The sequence below is a fragment of the Microtus oregoni genome, unplaced genomic scaffold, assembly GCF_018167655.1.
Source record: "Microtus oregoni isolate MIOR12 unplaced genomic scaffold, Mior012 000006F_ref0000085, whole genome shotgun sequence".
NCBI lineage: Eukaryota > Metazoa > Chordata > Mammalia > Rodentia > Cricetidae > Microtus > Microtus oregoni.
The window spans coordinates 60458574-60476566 of NW_024543065.1; the positions used below are offsets into that span (position 1 = coordinate 60458574).

Below are 17993 nucleotides of genomic sequence, written 5' to 3' on the forward strand. Positions count from 1 at the left end.
AGAGACGAAAGTCACATGGGCTGCCAATGACAGGGCCTGGCATTCTCATGCTCTCACATGAAAGAGTGACAGAAAAGCCCCCCCCCCTTCTGTATATAAATCCCGAAGACTGCCTGAAATAGGAAACAGCATTCTGCGGATAACGGCAACGGATAGCTCAGCACACTGCTCAAGTAGACAGTCTCAGCAGTTCAGCCAGGTCAACCCAGGGATGGTTCTCCAGGGCACTGGGCTGCAACCAGAGGGGGCCATTGCAGGCCCTAGTTCCCAAGAGATGGAGGAAGTGCCTCTGATCCCCATGGTGGTTCAGGAAGGAGAGCTAGGGTGATGCCCCTCCCCCGGTGCTCCTGTCCTTCCTTTCTCTGTTAGGTGAACCTCCTCATTCCTGTTGCGTACTTGGTGTTCTGGGCATTCCTACTGGTCTTCAGCTTCATCTCGGAGCCCATGGTCTGTGGGGTCGGCGTCATCATCATCCTCACTGGGGTCCCCATCTTCTTCCTGGGAGTATTCTGGAGAAGCAAACCAAAGTGTGTGCACAGACTGACAGGTGAGCCAGATTTTGCCACCATGCCTCTTGGGGATTAGGGTGAGCATCTCTTTGATCCCACCCAAGAATAGGGGCCTCTACCAGCCAGGCTGGTGACAAAGGACCCAGTGACTTCCCTCTAAACTTCCTGCTATGTGTAGATGTGGCCAGGATCCATCTACAAAGAAGCAACTCTTTGCCCAAGGAGGTATCAAGAGGTAGGGTCATCCCTGCCTCAAAGGATCAACACTCTGCCTCCCACGATCTATCTGTCTGTTCTTAGAGTCCATGACACGCTGGGGCCAGGAGCTGTGTTTCGTGGTTTACCCCCAGGGCTCCCTGGAGGAAGAGGAAAATGGCCCCATGGGCCAGCCCTCTCCAATGCCCATCACGGACAAGCCCTTGAAGACACAATGAGACCGTGCAGAGACTGAAACAGCTGATTCTGTTTACATGTTGTTTATTAAGGAGGGTTTTGTGTTTTGTTTTATTTTCAAAAAAAAAATTCTGGAAAAAAAAAAGAGATCCGACCCTTAGAGGCCTACTGTATGGGACTGGCCACTGGGGTCAGGCTTCCTGCCTTAGCACTGCCCTGCTAGCTTCTCCTGAAAAGCCTGGAAATAAACAGGGCTGGTTGTTGCTGTGTGCGAGGAGAGTCCATGGGGACTCGGCATGGCGTATCAGTTGCTAGCTGGGAAGGTGCTATGGAGGAGGATTTCTGGTGGGGTTTGCTGTTGGAACCTGAGGCTGACTCCATGGGGCCCATAGGAGGCAGTGAGACTCCATCTATGACCCTCCAGGAGAACCCAGACGTCCCCAGCTGTGACTGCCCTTTCCCATAAATCACCAGAGTGAATGGTGCCACTTCTGATAGCACAGCATCACTCTGTCTTCAGGTGGGGAAACTGAGGCTCTGAGGCAGGACGGGATGGACGTTACCATTGTCACTGGGTGCTTTGACTTCGTATCCCGAGAAAGCACAGAATGGCTTCTCTCGTGGTCATCCTCGCCCATATTTCCAGTCTCACAATTATGCATAGGGACGGATCCAGCAGCCAGTGGGCACAGTGCCCCAGCCTAGCCAGGCCCATGCTGCCACCACAGGCATGAGGATGGGGCAGAAGCCACTAGCCCATCTCCCCCAAGGGCTCTGTGGGGAAGGGTGGATAGAGCACTCACCATGAATGAGGTCCAACACCCCCCATGACCTCCTCAGGCCTCAACTACAGCTCCCGGCAGAGTTCTGGGATGGGCAGCCGGTGCCGCTGCCGGCTGAATGAACTGAGAAGCCACAGAAAACATTGCAGAAAGCCTGGCTCTGGCTCCCCTGCTTTTCTGGAAATGAATCCCCAGGTTAGAGTTGCAGAGAACAATCTGACGTGCGACTCCAAGGGGCTGTGCTCTTGCCCACCTCCAAGGTGGTCTTATCACTCCACCCTCCTTCCCAGGCCAACTAATGGGCCCCTAAGCCCCTGCCAGCGATACCCATCAGGGCCATAGGCTTGCAGAGGTAGCCCACTGGCTGGGCGCCCAGGCCTTCCACCAGGGCTGCTAGGCGGGTCTCTGTTTGTAAGAAGAAATGCAGAGGCAGGGTAGAAATGACTGTGTATTCCCTGGTTACAAAGCGGGGCTGTGGCAGTCACCAGCATGTCCAATGGGTCAGCAGACCAGCAGGGCCTCGTCGTCACTAGCCTCCAATATTGGGGAGCAGGTTGGCGGGGGGCTCCTGCAGACCCCCGATGACTCTGGAGAGTGGGGATCTTGGGTGCTGCTGGCGGTGGGAGTCTGGGGGTAGGGGTCTTGGGCCAAGCAGGGCTCTGGAGGCGTGTCCACAGGGGCTGGGCTGTCTTCCGGAGGGTCCTCACAGGCTTTTCTCTCCTTGTCCTCTGGCCTGTACTCTGGGTCTCGTGGGTTCAAGGGTGGGGGTGGCACTGAAGGCCCCACTTCTGGTACATGGCCAGGGCCACTGGGAGGCCCACCTCCAGCTTCCCTGGGGTTGCCTGTGTCTGTATGGGGCGCTGGGGGATCTGGGGCAGTCCCTGGTGCCGACTGGAGGAGCCCATCACCCAGCACGGTCTGTGAGGTCCGCGCAGCCGTCAGCAGTGGGATCTGGCCTCGAGGTGCCCGTGGGCGGTGGAAGAGCCTGTTCCAGAGGCGGCCAAGCCTGCGGCGGGATGGCCCCCTGCGGGAGGCATGCCGGCGCATCTGTCGACGCATGGCTGTGCGAAGGTTCTGTAGCACTGAAGCCTGGGGGTGGGGCAGCAGCTAAGGTAGGGCCAGGCCATTCAGGAACAACCCCCTTCCAGACCAGAGACTAATCTGAGCTTCCTCCACCTTCCCCCCTCCAGATGTTCTAGCCCTAGCTGGCCCCTAGGCCTCCTGGTCTTGGGACCTCTCAGGCCCTGCTGGGGATCTCGTTCTCATGGAGGCTCACCTGGGATGCACTGTAGACAGGAAAATCCTCGACAGGTGGGATGAGGCCCTGCGCGATGAGCTGGCCGTAGGATGGGGGGGCCTCCCGCCGCACAAACTCTGCCTCTAACCGTGTCATTTGGGTCTCAAAGGCCCTGGAAACAACGGGCAGAAGGGAAGTATGATAGAGACCTGCCTTAACAGCAGGATTTGGGGACCCCACCCTTCCATCTGGGCCCCTGCATGCACACACAAGAACAGTCCTCCTGTATTGGAATGACCCAAACCCATAACTTGGAATGAGGTGAGCTTTTTCTCCAGGGAGATGGAGGAACTGGGGCTCCAGGCCACCTGTACACGTGGTGCCCACCTGTACTCCTGCGTGCGCAGGGAGTAGAGTTTGAAGGCACAGCCTAGGGCGATGACAAGCAGCAGTCCACACACCAGGCTGCCAATGAGAGCAGCGGTGATGACCTTGCGGGGCACAGCGGCCAGGCAGCCATGCTCATCACTGCCATCTTGGCAGTCCTCCTGGCCATCACAGCGCCACGTCTCAAAGATACACAGGTTGGTACCACAGTGGAAGGTGCCCGGCTGGCAGGAAAAGCAGTTCTTCTCATCGGCGCCATCGGGGCAGCTTTTCTGGTTGTTGCAACGATCGGCGGGCGCATAGCACAGGCCGCTGCCACCCTCGCAGGGATACTGGTCCGGAGGGCATGCGGGGCAGCCCTGTTCATCCCGGCCACTGGCACAGTGCCACCAGCCATCGCAGCGCTGTGGCTCTGAGAAGCAGCCCTGCTCCCCGGTGCTGCTGTCATCTCCCTCGCCGCTTCCCCCACATGGCTGCTCCCACGGAAGGCAGTAGCCCTTCACCTGGTATGTGGCATTAAAGCCATGACCAGCACTGCGGGCACGAGCATGGTAGGCCACCGTGAGGCGGCCCTGTGCCGCCTCGAGGCTCACAGGCCGGTGGTTGCTGCGGTAGGACAACGTTTGCAGTAGACGATCTCCACGCTCGCCCAGGCCTTCATACACTTGGACGTAGTCATCGTAGCCCAGCCGTAGCTCCAGCTGCAGCAGCACGCGCCGAGGGTCCTGGGTGTCCACCAGCCACGTGCAGTGAAGGTCCGAAGGCCCACGGGCAGCACCAAACAGGTCTGGGGAGGCGAAGGAACCATAGAAGCTGCCCAGCCGCCGGCCACATGCTAGGTCGGGGCAGCCAGCCTCATCAGAGCCATCGCCACAGTCCTGTGTGCCGTCACAGCGCCTCTCCACTGGAAGGCAGCGTGTGGAGCGGGCTCCGCTGCATGGGAAGGTCCCCCCGGGGCACAAGCTGCCTGGTGGCTCTGAGGCAGGCGCCGAGCAGTTACCCTCGTCCGAGCCATCTCCACACTCATCCACCATGTTGCACTGCCAAGGCCCAGGCAGGCACTTGCCATTGTCACAGCGGAACTCATCTGTCTGGCAGGATGTCTGGCCCAGTTTCCCTGGAGGCAAAGAGGTGACAGGATGAGCCGCCTCCTTCCAGCACCAGGCCGGAGGCTGGGAGCAGGCAAATGGCTTCAGTCCCAACTGAGCCTCTGTACCAAGAAGTAGGGCCACCTATGGGGCAGACTCATGGATGAAAGGCTAGATTCAGTATCAGGGTTGGGCTTAGGCTGGGGTTCATGTCCAGCAAAGTGAGCCTCCCAGACATCAGTCCCACTCCCACCCTGGGATTAGCAGGGCAGGTAAGGGGAGCCTCTGCAGAAAACTGGGGCCAGTGGAAAAGCTTGTTGCATCACCTCGGATATAGGAGAGGCGGAAGCCCTGGGCCTGGCCGGAGCTGGAGGCGTCTGAGTGGAAGAAGATCCAGACATGGTCACGGGCAGAGATGAAGGCGGGCGGGATGGCTGAGCCACAGAGGCGAAAGGCCTCCTGGCGAGGTGGAGCTGCCGGGCCCAGCAGCAGCCAGTCCAGGGAGCATTGGTGAGATTCCTCCACATCAAAGTTGCGAAAACTGTGGGGGCCAAGAGGATCAGAGGGATGGGTAGGTGGACAGGGGCCTCCTGGCCCAGGACTGACCAGCAGTGGTCAAGCTGAACTCATGGTAAAGGCAGCTAGCTAACTCTGTCCCACCCAATGGCCCTCCTTGTATATCCCAAATTGCCTGGCTCTGCACTCTGGGCCCCTCAGGGTCTACTCTGCCCCCACTCCAGGGTCCAAAGGCAGCTCCGTGAGGACTCATGACATTCATGGGCTGCACCAGCTCCCTTCCAGCTCTCTGCCCCACGAGCACACATACAGCGTCCCCAGGACAAAACTGGGTATGAAGTGTCGGCAGCTCTGACACTTTCCCCTACAGGGTGGTGACCAAGGGCTCAGAGCCCTCTCATCCTAAGTCAACTGAATAGCACAAACTCCCAGGGCTGCACACTGATGGTGGGGCTCTGCCCATGAGTCACCCAACCAACTACAAGCTGCCCAGGAGACTGGGCTCAGAAACCAGAAGAGCCTCTGCTCCTGCCCATCCCATTCCTGTCCTTCAGATCTATGGAGTAATTAGGGCTGGACAGTGGGCCAGCTTCTGGATTTTACAAGTATGGCAGGCAGAAGCCATGGGGACCGCCCCAGCCAAATGTCCCCATGATCACCCTAGGTCCGGGTTTCTAGCTCTTCTGTGACACTCTCTAGAACCTTCTTCTGTCTTCCTCTGCTCTACCCATAGCTCCCTTCCCTGAGAGACCACCTGAGGTCCCTGCAAAAAACCCTGACCTGGGTTCCATGCCAGCCTGGCCTCAGGGCAGAAACAGACACCTTTGCCATCTTAAGAAGCCAGCCCCGACCCCCTACCAGCTCCTAAGGCTCACTTTTGGGGACTAAAAAGAAAAGAGTACAGAAAGTGACCAAGCTCAGAGCACCCAGCTCTGATGTGGTCAATTAAATGATCATACACTCACATGCACACATATGCTTACAGCTCACAACTGTGGCCACGCAGGTCTCTCAGATACCTGTTTCTAAATGTGTTTATACACCTAAACATACACATGCTGTCACACACACACACACACACACACACACACACACACACACACACCATGCCTGCTAAGACCTGGGCTTGTGTACATCACGCCTGTCCACACTCATGTGCCCTCCATACCTGCTAGGCATACACACATGAATGCACAGAAGCTCTCCTTACCTGATGGTGATCATGTCACCACGGTCACCCTGAATGTACCAGCTGCAGTTGGTGCCCGGTGGGTAGTTAAGGGGCCAGGCTGGGCTGTAGATGACCCCTCGCCGTTCAGTGTGCTGTTCCAGCTTCCCACTGCAGGCGGCTGTTGGGAGAGAAGGCCGAGGAATGTCCTCTCACCTTTGGGGTGGAAAGCAGGTTTTGTGGGGTGTCCCTGATCATGGCTTGAACATGAGCTTCCACTAAGGCCAGCAAGTTCACAGTTCAAGTCTTCATGGAAGTCATGAGTGGGTATGAGTTCAAGGAGGGACCCTCCAGACTTGAGGCAGTATAGCCCCATCCTTGCAGTATACTGGAGTCTTGATCCTGTGTGTTCAGTTCTTCCCCCATCTTAGTAGTGCTAAGAGCAAGACATTTTTAATTCCCCTTGGCATCCAAGACACACATTGTGAGGTCTCAAGACTTCAGCTTAGTGGAGGTCTTACAAGTGGACCCTCTGCATGTAGGTCTACACACTAGAGTCCCTGCATACCCATGTGGAACACAGCCCCAGGGGAGCTGGAGAGAGGGGTAGGCAGTTAAGAACATTTTCTGCTCTTGCAGAGGACCCAGGTACAATTCTTAGCACCCACATGACTGCTCAGAACCATCGATAACCCCAGTTCCAGGGGATTCAATGTCCTGTTCTGATCTCCATGGGTTCCTGCATGCACACGGTGCACAAACATATGCTCAGGAACACACATATGCATATAAAATTAAATAGATAAATATTAAAGAAAACCACAGACCAGGAAAAGAAGGGCTTTGCCCTCTGATACATATTTACTGGACACTTACTATGCACCAAGCAAAAGTAAGAGGCATGCTGAATAAGCAAATCTGAAAACCTTCCTGTGAATCTCAGAGGTTGAAGGTGAAAACACACAAAATGTATACAGAATCCTGGTGACAAGAAGGGAGATGGCCATGTCCAGACCTGGCTGGCAGTGTAGTCTGGGTCTCAGCACATTTTGTACGAAGCTGGGGTTTAGGGGCTGGAGAGATGGCTCAGTGTTTAAAAGCACTTGCTGTTCTTGTGTAGGACCAACGTTTTGCTCCCAATACCCACAGTGGGCAACTCCCAGCTACCTGTAACTCCAGCTCAAGGGGATCCAATGCCCTCTTCTAGCTTCCTGAACATGTGTGTACAACATGGCCTCCAACACACACATTATACACATATGTAAAAATGAATCTTTTTTTAAATTTAAAATTTGGGATTTTATCTCAATATATGTGAAAAGACATTGGAGGTAGATATTCTAACCAGATAAAGAAACTGAGGCTCAGAGAAGGCATATGACTCCCGGGGCACACAGTCAGCTAGTGGCAGAGTCAGGATTCACCCGGCCTCTGGTGAGCTCAGCCTCTCACCGCAGGTCCTGAGTTCACAAGCATTCATGGAGCACCAACTGTATGCCACATGAGGGATGAAGATAAAGCGATCATTAGCCAGCAGGAGTGAGAGACACCACACCTGCCCTGCTGCCTGGGAACCCTGACACGTAGCTACAAACCTGCCACGACCCCCAAACGTTTATCTAATCCAAAATGTCACAAAAGCTAGGCATACTTTACAGATGGAAGAGCAAGGCTCAGGAAACAAAACAGTAAACCTTTTCTCTGAGTCTACGTTCTCATCCTCCCACGGCAGGCACCTGTGACGGTGCCTCTGAAGCTGGACTCTCTCCAGCTGTGGCTTCGGGCTGGGCGGCTGCTGCAGGAGGACCCTACTCCAATCCTCTGCATCCCAGTCTCTCAGGGAGATGACACAGTTGCCTGTCTACCAAACTTCCTCCTGCATCCTTGCTTCCCTCGTCCCCAAGAGCCCCCCCCCCCATGGAAAGGAAGGCTGTTCCCCACTCTCCTACCCCACTAACTCTTCACTTCCCTCAGCTTCAGCTCTGTGGGGCCCCTTTGTAGAGAAGCCCTTACCATGTCACCCCCAGGGGAGCCAGCCCCTATCCTTTGCCCCTCCTTTCCTTCTTGGCTTCTAATGACTTACCTATTGCTACATAATTTGTTTGACGTTAACTCGCCATAGGAGGGCAGGCTGGGACACTCTGGCCTGGTACCCAGGGGCCAACAGTGTCTGACATACAGTGGGTGCCCTGCACGGCCAGTCTAGTGCCTTCTGAGCGTTCTAAGGGATCACACCCACTCTGCCAGCCAGGACCATGGGGATCTTGGTTATCCAATCTACTCACAAGAGCATCAAAGAGCTGAGTCAGAAATGCCATCTTTGAACAAGGCATGGTAGCATACAACTGTAATACTAGCACACAGGAGATGGAGTTTGAGGCCAGCCTGGGCTACATAGTGAGTTCTAGGCTGGCATGGGCTACATGAGACCCGGTGGAAGGAAAGAAAGAAAGAAGGAAAGGATAGAGAGAAAAGAAGGAAGGAAGGAAAGAAGGAAGGAAGGAAAGAAGGACGGAAGGAAAGAAGGAAGGAAGGAAAGAAGGAAGGAAGGAAAGAAGGAAGGAAGGAAAGAAGGAAGGAAGGAAAGAAGGATGGAAGGAAAGAAGGAAGGAAGGAAAGAAGGACGGAAGGAAAGAAGGAAGGAAGGAAAGAAGGATGGAAGGAAAGAAGGAAGGAAGGAAAGAAGGAAGGAAGGAAAGAAGGACGGAAGGAAAGAAGGAAGGAAGGAAAGAAGGAAGGAAGGAAAGAAGGAAAGAAGGAAAGAAGTAAGGAAAAGGGATTGCGGGGGGGGGAGATTGGAAGGAGAAAGAGACAGAAAGAAAAGGGAAGGGGAAACATAGGGAGAGATGGGAAGGCCACCTTTGGGCCTAGTATGGGAGTGGCCGTCCTCAGAGCTTCATCCTTTATAGCATCAAAGGTCCCAGCTCACTGAGGTATGTGCCAGTTCCTCTGTTCCTGATTCTCGCATGTGGCCCTAGGATGCAGCCTTCCCAATTTCAGGTGCTTCACCAAGGAAACAGCTGGTGCACTCGACCCCAGCTCAGGAGCCAAAGGGTCTCAGGAGAATCTGTAAGGTACCCCAGCCTGAGCCTGGCTCCTGTGAACAAATAAAGCCACTACCTGGAGAATCTTAGAGACCTAGGTGTCTACCTGATGTGACCTGGAGGAGTTCTCCTTCGTGGGATGCAGGGTGAGTGGTTCCTGACAGGCAGAGCCCAGTGACATTGGGGCATGTCTTCCTCCCACTAAGACCCCATCAAGGTTCTAAGTAGACATCTCGCTCTCTTCCTGCCTCAGCCAGGACACTTGTCCCTGAGTGCCTACATTTATTCAGGGTTTAGGTGGGTGTCTCGTCTGTCCAGATGACTGGACCACCGCCAGTCAGCTCAGCCTTTTCACAAACCTCTATCCTGTAAGCCCCATGAATCATTGCTGTTAACTCTTTCCTCATCTCTGGAGGGTGTCATGGGTACCAGACCATGATTCTACAGCTACCACTTGGGTCTCACATCAAGAGGGAGAATGGGGATGCTCTGGGATCCAGGAGCGCCACGAAGAGCCCTTGACTAGATACCACTTGGCAGTAAGCTTGGAAATGTGTCTAGCTTGGTCAATACACCCCAAACCCCAGCTTTCCAAGACAGGGATTTCATTTCCACCCCAATGTACAATGTTAGGGCCCAGGCTTAACCCTCCATGGCCATACATAATCTCTGTGTGAGGATGCGAGGATGCATCTTATATGTCTGTAAAATAAGAGTCATTACATGTTGCTGTGGTTGGAAACAACCAAGAAAGTGACAGTTAGGGCTGGAGAGATGGCTCAGAGGTTAAGAGCACTGACTGCTCTTCCAGAGGTCCTGAGTTCAATTCCCAGCAACCACATGGTGGCTCACAGCCATCTGTAATGAGATCTGGTGCCCTCTCCTGGCCTGCAAGCATACATAAAGACAGAACACTATACATAATAAATAAATAAATCTTTAAAAAAGAAAGGAAGGAAGGAAGGAAGAAAAAAAGAAAGAAAGAAAGAAAGAAAGAGTTACCAGGCGGTGGTGACACACGCCTTTAATCCCAGCACTCAGGAGGCAGAGGCAGGCGGATCTCTGTGAGTTTGAGGCCAGCCTGGTCTACAGAGAAGTTCCAGGACAGGCTCCAAAGCTACATAGAAAGAAAAAAGAAAAGAGAGAAAGAAAGAAAAGAAAGTGACAGTCTTGAGGCAGACAGTCATGTGATGGACAGACCAATGGAGCAGAGGAGTCTACAGAAATGTCTTGTAGGAAGTGAGGATTTGACAGGGTATATAACTGTCAGAGCAGAAACCGAACTGTTCATGGGATACTAGTATAGGAGAGATTCCTGGGAGTGTTTGGGCTGTCAGGGAGGGCCCTCTGAGCTTGGAGTGGAGACTAGCCTTCGCCCTTACAGAAGACTGTCTGAGCTCTCAGTGACTGTGTAGGAAAGGTATGAATTGTGGGTCTGAAGCATTGTCACCCCCCCCCCCCCCCGAGAGGACAGCGGCAGGGCCTGATGCAGACTTGTAGATCTGATTTCCAGAGGCTATCAGCAACTTGGACACCTGCATGTTGTAACCTGACAGCAGGGAGCTGGGCTCCTCTCTCCCTCAGGTATATGGCCATGTGCATATCTGAGTAGAAGACAGTGGAAGCTTATCCAGGCCAACCCTAGCATGACAGAGGGGAGCGGGGCATGCATGAGGAAGGTCTTTTGATCCAGGGAAGACCTGGCAGAGGAGGAGCAAGGAATAGACTGAGGGACCAGAATGTCTCTGGTGCAGGCTGAGAAAGGAAGGGCTAGGAGACAGTAGGAACATAGAGAAAGTATTTGGAAATACAACCACGAGACCCATGCTGGGAGAGGTCAGGTAGGACGGGGAAAAGCTGGTCAGCAATGCCAGAGGGCTCAGAGCTGGATCCAGGGACGCTGGGACCCACCCTACCACCTGCCACTGCCATGCAAGCTGCACATTCAGCTCCCAACATCAGGAGCACCATGCAAAGGCAGCAATGGGTGAACGACCATCCCTGCTGGTGAGTGACCATAGTCTGCTAGGAAGGCCAACATGAGGACCTGGGTCGTTCTCTCCAATGCATGGGGATGAGTAAGCCTTATCGCTTGAGCATCGCTCTGCAAACCTGGGGAACACATCTGGGACAGCAATGCCCACCCACCCACCAGGAGCAGAAGGGCTGGTCTGGGGTTCACGCTTGCAAGATATCAGCGTTCTCTCAGCCCACTTCCCGCATTGTACCCTGGCCACAGACACGGGACCCAGTGCTTTCCTGGAATCGGGATGTGAAACTGGGCCGTCCTTTGTGGTCAGTACATCAGGCGGGGCGGGGTTGGTCAGTGCTGACTAAGACAGGGCCCTGGGCCAGCCTGGGTCAGCAGAGGAGGCCTAGCTGAAGAAAAACACAGAGTTGGGGTACAGAGAGGATGGGGCGGGGGCAGAAGCCCAGTCTTCCAGACAAGCAGAGAAACTGGACTCCGTGAATATCTCTACCATGCCTCTGCCCACCTCCCATAATCCTGTGATCAGCTCCAGCTAGACCTTGAGTCTCAGTGGGCTCAGTGGCAGACTAAAACCGGAAATCCCACGTAGCTCCTGCTTCACCGTGTGGCGCAAGAGACAACACAAGGTTCTAGGTCCCCAGACTTGGGGTCACACATCCTTACTGACTACACCCTGAGGCACCCTGTCTCAATGTACTTCTGCTAATTACTTAGCCTCTGGAAGCTCTGGCTTACTTTTGAGGCAGGGTCTCTCTATGTAGCCCAGACTGACCTGGAACTTGCAATCCTCCTGCCTCAGCCTCCCCAGGCGTGCAACACTATACATGGTACTATACACCATTTTAGGGTTTGCTGAAGATGGCCACATATTGACTAAAGAAGCAAGAGATGGCGAGGCCCACGCTGTATTAGTAATAGAGCAGGCTCCCTCAGTCACCTGCCTTACAACTATCTGAGCTATTTATTCTCCAAACAGCGGGAGCCTCTCCACAGCCAAGGAGAAGAAAAGCCACATTTGTGGCTGCCCTTCCCTCTCTTGACACCAGTTCAGAGCTCAAAGACGGCCATCAGATGGCCAGGCAGCACTGACAGGCAGGAGGCCAGCACAGGGCTTCTCGCTGCTTTCTCATACCTTATGTGTTACCTCTCTGCTGCGAGTTGCCTGGAACAAGCCTTTCACACGCAGAGCCGTAGATCCGGGGCTGTGTTCTTATCCACCATCCTCCTGACCCTCACACACAAGCCAATAAATACGCTGTTCTGCCCTGAAGAATCCCAGGGCTAGGTACCAGCCAGTCAGAGGCTGCCCGAGAACTAACCACCACAACGACTCAAACAGGCCATTGTAATCTGTCAAAGCTGTTTGCCTGATTGCCTTGCCTTTCTCCTAGAAACCTCGATGCAAGCTGTGGTTTCCCTCATCCTGAGTCAGCCTGGGCAAGCCTTGAACCCCCAGCTTGAACCCCTGGCTAGGCAGAGCTCCACCACTGAGCCACGCCCCCTGCTCCTCATTGGTGGATTCTAGACAAGTGCTCTACGATTGAGCTACATCTCCAGCGCTTTAAAAGAAAAAAGTTTTAGACAGAGTCTCACAAAGTTAGCCAGACTTTCCTTGAACTTACTCTGTAACCGAGGCAGGTCTTAACTTCAATCTTCTGCCTCAGTCTCTAGAGTAGCTGGAATTATGGGCCTGTGCTACCAAAATAGTCTTAAAGATCTGATTTTTTTTTTTCCTCAGTGGTACTGGCCTCAGTGGCAACATGAATCTTACCTCTAGAAGTAAACCCTAGGCATTATTTAATGCACACAAGCATCCAGTGTTTCTCAGGAACGCCACAGCCCACAGAGGCACATCTATCAACTGCACAGGGCTGTGGAAATCAGCAGTGGTACCAAGTCACAGAGCACCCGGCCCCTTCCTGAACACCCTGGGCCATTGCTTCAATGGACCCATTAGGCCAGGTTTGAGGTAGTCTGGCAATTCACCTATTTTATCAAAGAAATCAAGGCTCACTAAACTTAAATCCGTTTGCCACCAACAGCTCCATCGTGATGTTGTAAAGGTGCAGAGGGAAAGGTTTGTTCAACCAGAGGCCTGATGGCCATGGGGTACGGGCAAGAATGAAGGCCCATCCTTAGTGGTCGCTAACCCCAGGAAGGCAGGAGAAAGGGGCTTACTCACCTAAGGCAGGGACTGCGCTGCTGAGCCTCCCAGTAAAAAAGAGATTCACTGTGGAAGACACAAAGAGATGTCAGTAAGGGACAGTATCTCTTGAAGTCCCGAGCACATGTTTGGGCTAGCAGTGAACACCGGACAATACAGTTGAAGTCAAGGCCCCCTTTACCTCACTGGGCATGGCCCAGATCATTGCCAGAGAACCTCCCTCCCACCTGTTCCTTCTGGGATAGGCAAAGCTAGAAACTCAGAGGGTCTCAGGACCTGCCCTCATACACCCACAGCCAGAGACAGGGAATTCAGGATCTTCTAGGCCCAGACATGGACACCCCCTGAGCCAGGAGGACCTTATCTCTGCCCTGCTCACCTGGGAAACACACAGCCGGGACAAAGATGCCATGACCACCCACAGCACGGGAACCAGGCACGCTGGGCATATGCCACTTCTTCCATTACCTCACAGGGCCTATGTATGCAGTAGCCCCTCCCCCCAACACTCACCCCTTCTCTATTCTTGGGGACTAGAAGAGAGTTACAACTTAAAACGAGCAAGCTTTCCCCCTCCACCCCCCAGCTTATCATTTCAGTGGTTTCAGAGAGGCTGTCAGGTTCCTGAGACCTCAATGGTGACATCACCAGGTGTCCCCTAATGACCCCAGTTCTTCAGGGCCTCCCTCCTTCATCAAGGTAAATAAAGAGCCATGTGGGTAGAGGATTTAACTCTTTCCTTCCCTCCCCTGCAGTGGGCCCCAGGAAAGTGGACAGAAAAATTTCCTGGTCAGGGAAGAAGTCTTCTAACCAGTCCGGGCAGGTTCTTAGCCCTCCCCAGAACAGATTCCCACCCCCATCAGGGCTGAACCGGCCCATGGCCATCTGGGTTCAGGAAGACACAATGGGAAAACGGGTTCTCACATCTGCCTCCCCCAAACCCTCAACCCCCAAGCCGAGTCCCCATCTTTGGCTAGTTCCCAGGCCTGTCCTGACTCCAGGCAAGAACCGGTTTCTTCAGGGAGCATCAGTCCAGGCCTTTGTCCGCAGCTTTGAAGGCCGCAGCTCAGGCGGCCTGAAGGCGACAGGCAAACCCCAGCCTCCCCCAGTAACCCAAGGCCGGCGTTCTTGCTTCCCCACCCCACCCCCAGCTCCGGGCCTGGAGTGCCGCTTTGTGGGAGTCCCCCTCCTCGGTAGCCTAAGGGTGCTCCGCAGCCTGGGCACGGGAACCATCGCGGTGCGGGCTCCAAGCCCTCCCCCGGCCGGCCCCGCGCGGCCCACTCACCCAGGCAGACGACTGCGAGCGGCGCCCTGGCGCCCGGCGCCCCCTCCGGCCCCGCGGCCGCGCGCTTCTCCATGCCGGGGCGAGCCGCGCGCGGGCTCCCGCTGCCCTGCGGCCCGGACTCCGCCTGGGGCTAGGGCTGGCTCGGCGGCTGCGACCCGGCTGCGGGCGGCGGCTGCGGCGGCGTCTTTGTGCGGCGGCGGTGCAGGCCCGCAACGCTCGGGGCCACATCGGCCGCGGCGTCACGGGCCCCGCGGGGGCTCAGCGGCGGTCGCCAGGGAGGACCCTCGGCCGCCGCTGTCCCCAAGCCCCGGCCGGCTCGCCCAGCCCGGCCTGTGCACCGACACCCCCGGCACGCCCATGCCCCGGCGCGCCCTGCCCGTCGGGTCCCCGGGTCGCCCCTCGCTGCGCAACCCGCACGGTGCCACCGAGGGTGCGTCGGTGGGTCTCCGTCTGTCCTCCCGCCCGGCCCTTCGCTTGAGCCTGGAGCCGGGAGGCCGCGCCGCGCCAGCCACGTGACGCGCCCGCCGAGCCGCAGTGGCGCTGACAGGGCGGGCGGAGGCGGCTGGGGCGGGCCGGGGGGCACACGCCCCGCCTCGGGGTGCTGGACAGCTCCACGCACGCGGCTCTGGCGGGGCCCGGCTAGCTCCCGACCCTGGACCTGGACCTGGATTAGGGGTGGCACTGCGCCTGGGGTCCTGGGCAGCGCTCGACTGGCCTCTTGATCCCAAAATCTGGTCTCTCTCCGGAAGCCAGGACCCCTGGCTACTGCGCTGGGGAGAGAAGGAGAAAGAGGGTCAAGAGAGGTGGGGTGGCACTGAAAGGGCGGCTGAGGGACCAGGACAATGCGTGGAGGCGCGGAGGGGCAGGACTGAGACCTGACTTCATTTACCTCATCCTGACCCTAAAGTGACTCACTTTTGGAAAGGTGAGGCCTATAAAGGGACATTAGGGAGAATTCTGAGAGGTCTCTGGAGACCCATCTTCGTCCCTGACCCGCTCCGTAACCCCTCATCTTCTAGGGAACCGCGGTGACACATGCTTTCCAAGCGTGGACCTGTCCTTTGGAGACGTAAACCAAGGGGTTGAATTCAGGGGAAGCAAAAACCAGAATGGGCTTGAGAGAAGAAATGAGGAGTTGGGCTCAATCAAGGTCTGCTGTCCTTTATAACTGATACTAAACGGAGGTGCCCAAAGACTCCTTGGCGAGGAGGCTGCCCCTGTTCAGGTGAGCCTCGGCGTCCACACCCTTGCTCCTGAGTGTGAGTGCGTGCTCTCAGAGGCATTCATCACCCATTCGTTATGAGGGCTGAAATTCAATTCCACTGTGCAGAAACCGAAAGTATTCGTTTGGGGAGATGCTTGAGTTTTTCTGTGTTTTCTTGTTCTTGCCATTCTTTCGTAATTATTCCAAAACCGACTTCTTCAGGGAGTGTTAAAGGGGTTGAAAATCGGATAATGAAGCAATGTTGGAGAGACAGCTCCGTGGTTAAGAGCTCTTGTTGAACTTCCAGATGACTGTGGTTGGGTTCCCAGTACCCACATTGGTTCACAACTCAATCACAGGGGATCTGAGACCCTTTTCCGGCTTCCTTGGGCACCAGGTACATGCGTGGCACACATAGACACGTGCAGGCAAAATCCGTGGTGGCACATGCCAGCTCTGCACGTTCTTCAATCCCGTGACCCGGAAGGAGGCAGAAGGAATCTCTGTACGTTTGAGGTTAGGTCCTGCACCACCCCTGAGAGCAAACAGTATGGTGTGGAGCCTCAAAAGACTTAATGAAACGACCAAGTAAGCCAGGAATTCCATTTCTGGGTACATACTGAAAAGCGTTTAAATGAGGGGCTTGAGTAGAGACCTGTACACCATTACTGATAACTGAGCTATTAACAGTAGCTAAAACATGGACGCAGCCCAAGTATCCGTTGGCAGACCAATGAGCAGATGGGACATGGCGCACATACTGTGTGATGGGACTTTAGAGAGACGGACATTCTGACCTAAGGTGCCTCACGGATGAACCTTGAGAGCGTTATGGAAGTAAAACAAATCCATCACGAAAGGACAGACTGAATATGACTCTGCTCAAATGGGAACCTGGAGTAGTCGAAATCATACGGACTGAAAGCCGAGCAGTGGCTGGGAGGAAGAAAAACACCTCTTTACGGAAGGCAGCGTTTCAGTTTGGGAAAATCAAGAGGTCTATAAATGGACAGGGACAATGGCTGTGTGACAGTATGAATCCATCTACACAGTCTGTTTTGTGGTTTTTAAATGGTTAATGGAGCTATGGGGCTACAGTTCAGTGGCAGAGCCCCTGCCTAGAATCCCCCAGTGAGGGGCTGGGGTGTGGCTCAGTGGCAGAGCCCCTGCCTAGAATCCCTCAGTGAGGGGCTGGGGTGTGGCTCAGTGGTGGAGCCCCTGCCTAGAATCCTTCAGTGAAGGGCTGGGGTGTGGCTCAGTGGCAGAGCCCCTGCCTAGAATCCCTCAGTGAGGGGCTGGGGTGTGGCTCAGTGGTGGAGCCCTTGCCTAGAATCCCCCAGTGAGGGGCTGGGGGGTGGCTCAGTGGTGGAGCCCCTGCCTAGCATGTGTAACCCTGGACTTGATCACCAATACTTTTTAAAAAGGAGTTTAAGATGGCAAATGTATTATGTGTCTCTTACCATTACAAAAGTAAAATTTATTAAAAGCAAACTATCAGGGTACTTAATTGGTTGTAACAATATGAGTTATGGCTGGAGAGATGGCTCAGAGGTTGAGAGCACTGGCTGTTCTTCCAGAGGTCCTGAGTTCAATTCCCAGCAACCACATGGTGGCTCACAACCATCTGTAATGAGATCTGGTGGGTGCCCCCTTCTGGCCTGCAGGCATGCGTGTGGGCAGGGCACTGTATATATAATAAATAAGTAAATCTTTTTTTAAAAGTTTAGTAAATTATCCTGTATGTTTTCCTTGTGGAAAGATGGTGTAAATCTCTTTAATTGGTATAAAAAATATTAACAATATGAGTTACATGTGAACTCTAGGAGTAGGGTAGCCTTGGGTGGCTGTTGATGACTGCGGTCAGGTTCCCAGTGTCTCTGTCGTCTAAGAGCCTTGGTCTTGCAGGGTGGGGAGGGCAAGGCTCAGAACACAGTTGTGGTTACCATGTGAGGTGCCCTGGCCGTGGTCACCTATTGAGCCCTGCTCCTCTGCAGGAACCTTCATAGATCAGTGTGTCTAGCCACACTCTCAAAGCCATTGCCATCTGTTTACATCTTTAGCACATCTGTATATTTTGTGTGCACGTCGTGGTGCGCGTGTCTGGGTCAGAGGACAACCGTGTGGGTCATCAGTCTCTTGGTGAGCACCTTTACCCAAGGAGCTGTCTCCCCAGGCACCATTTGTAGTTGGTTGTTTTTTACTCTTTATTCTTTTCGGGGACCCGCC

At 54.7% G+C, this 17993-nt stretch overlaps 2 protein-coding genes across 8 annotated transcripts in view; one reads left to right on the forward strand and one right to left on the reverse strand.

Annotated features, from left to right (window-relative positions):
* Positions 1-952, forward strand: part of Slc7a10 (solute carrier family 7 member 10) — a 15714-nt gene extending 14762 nt beyond the window's left edge. For all 3 annotated transcript variants that reach the window (XM_041653431.1, XM_041653433.1, XM_041653434.1), the window contains 2 exons: positions 370-547; positions 810-952. In XM_041653431.1, the coding sequence (XP_041509365.1) occupies positions 370-547; positions 810-943 (312 nt within the window). In that variant the 3' untranslated portion in view covers positions 944-952. The remainder of the gene's footprint in view (positions 1-369; positions 548-809) is intronic.
* Positions 370-15037, reverse strand: Lrp3 (LDL receptor related protein 3). Of its 5 annotated transcripts, none has more exons than XR_005974497.1 (8): positions 14564-15037; positions 13297-13344; positions 6123-6261; positions 4723-4937; positions 3309-4425; positions 2961-3093; positions 1706-2773; positions 370-509 (listed from the first exon to the last, which is right to left on the reverse strand). XR_005974497.1 is itself a non-coding variant. In XM_041653428.1 (7 exons), the coding sequence occupies exons 1-7, from the start codon at positions 14634-14636 to the stop codon at positions 2186-2188; spliced, it is 2313 nt and encodes a 770-aa protein (XP_041509362.1). In that variant the 5' UTR covers positions 14637-15037; the 3' UTR covers positions 975-2185. The 5 variants fall into 5 exon arrangements, 3 of the variants coding, with proteins under 3 accessions (XP_041509362.1, XP_041509363.1, XP_041509364.1); XR_005974496.1 differs by having other exon boundaries at positions 385-509; positions 1466-2773; XM_041653428.1 differs by lacking the exon at positions 370-509 and having other exon boundaries at positions 975-2773.
* Positions 15038-17993: the final 2956 nt, after the last annotated feature.

Bases quoted from the DNA above. Each gene is read 5' to 3' on its own strand.
- Lrp3 (XM_041653428.1), bottom strand. From the start codon at position 14,636: ATGGAGAAGCGCGCGGCCGCGGGGCCGGAGGGGGCGCCGGGCGCCAGG. The intron at 6,262-13,296 runs GTGAGTAAGCCC...CTCTCCCAACAG, and splicing joins CAGCGCAGTCCCTGCCTTAG to CCGCCTGCAGTGGGAAGCTG. The intron at 2,774-2,960 runs GTGAGCCTCCAT...CCCCACCCCCAG, and splicing joins CTGTCTACAGTGCATCCCAG to GCTTCAGTGCTACAGAACCT.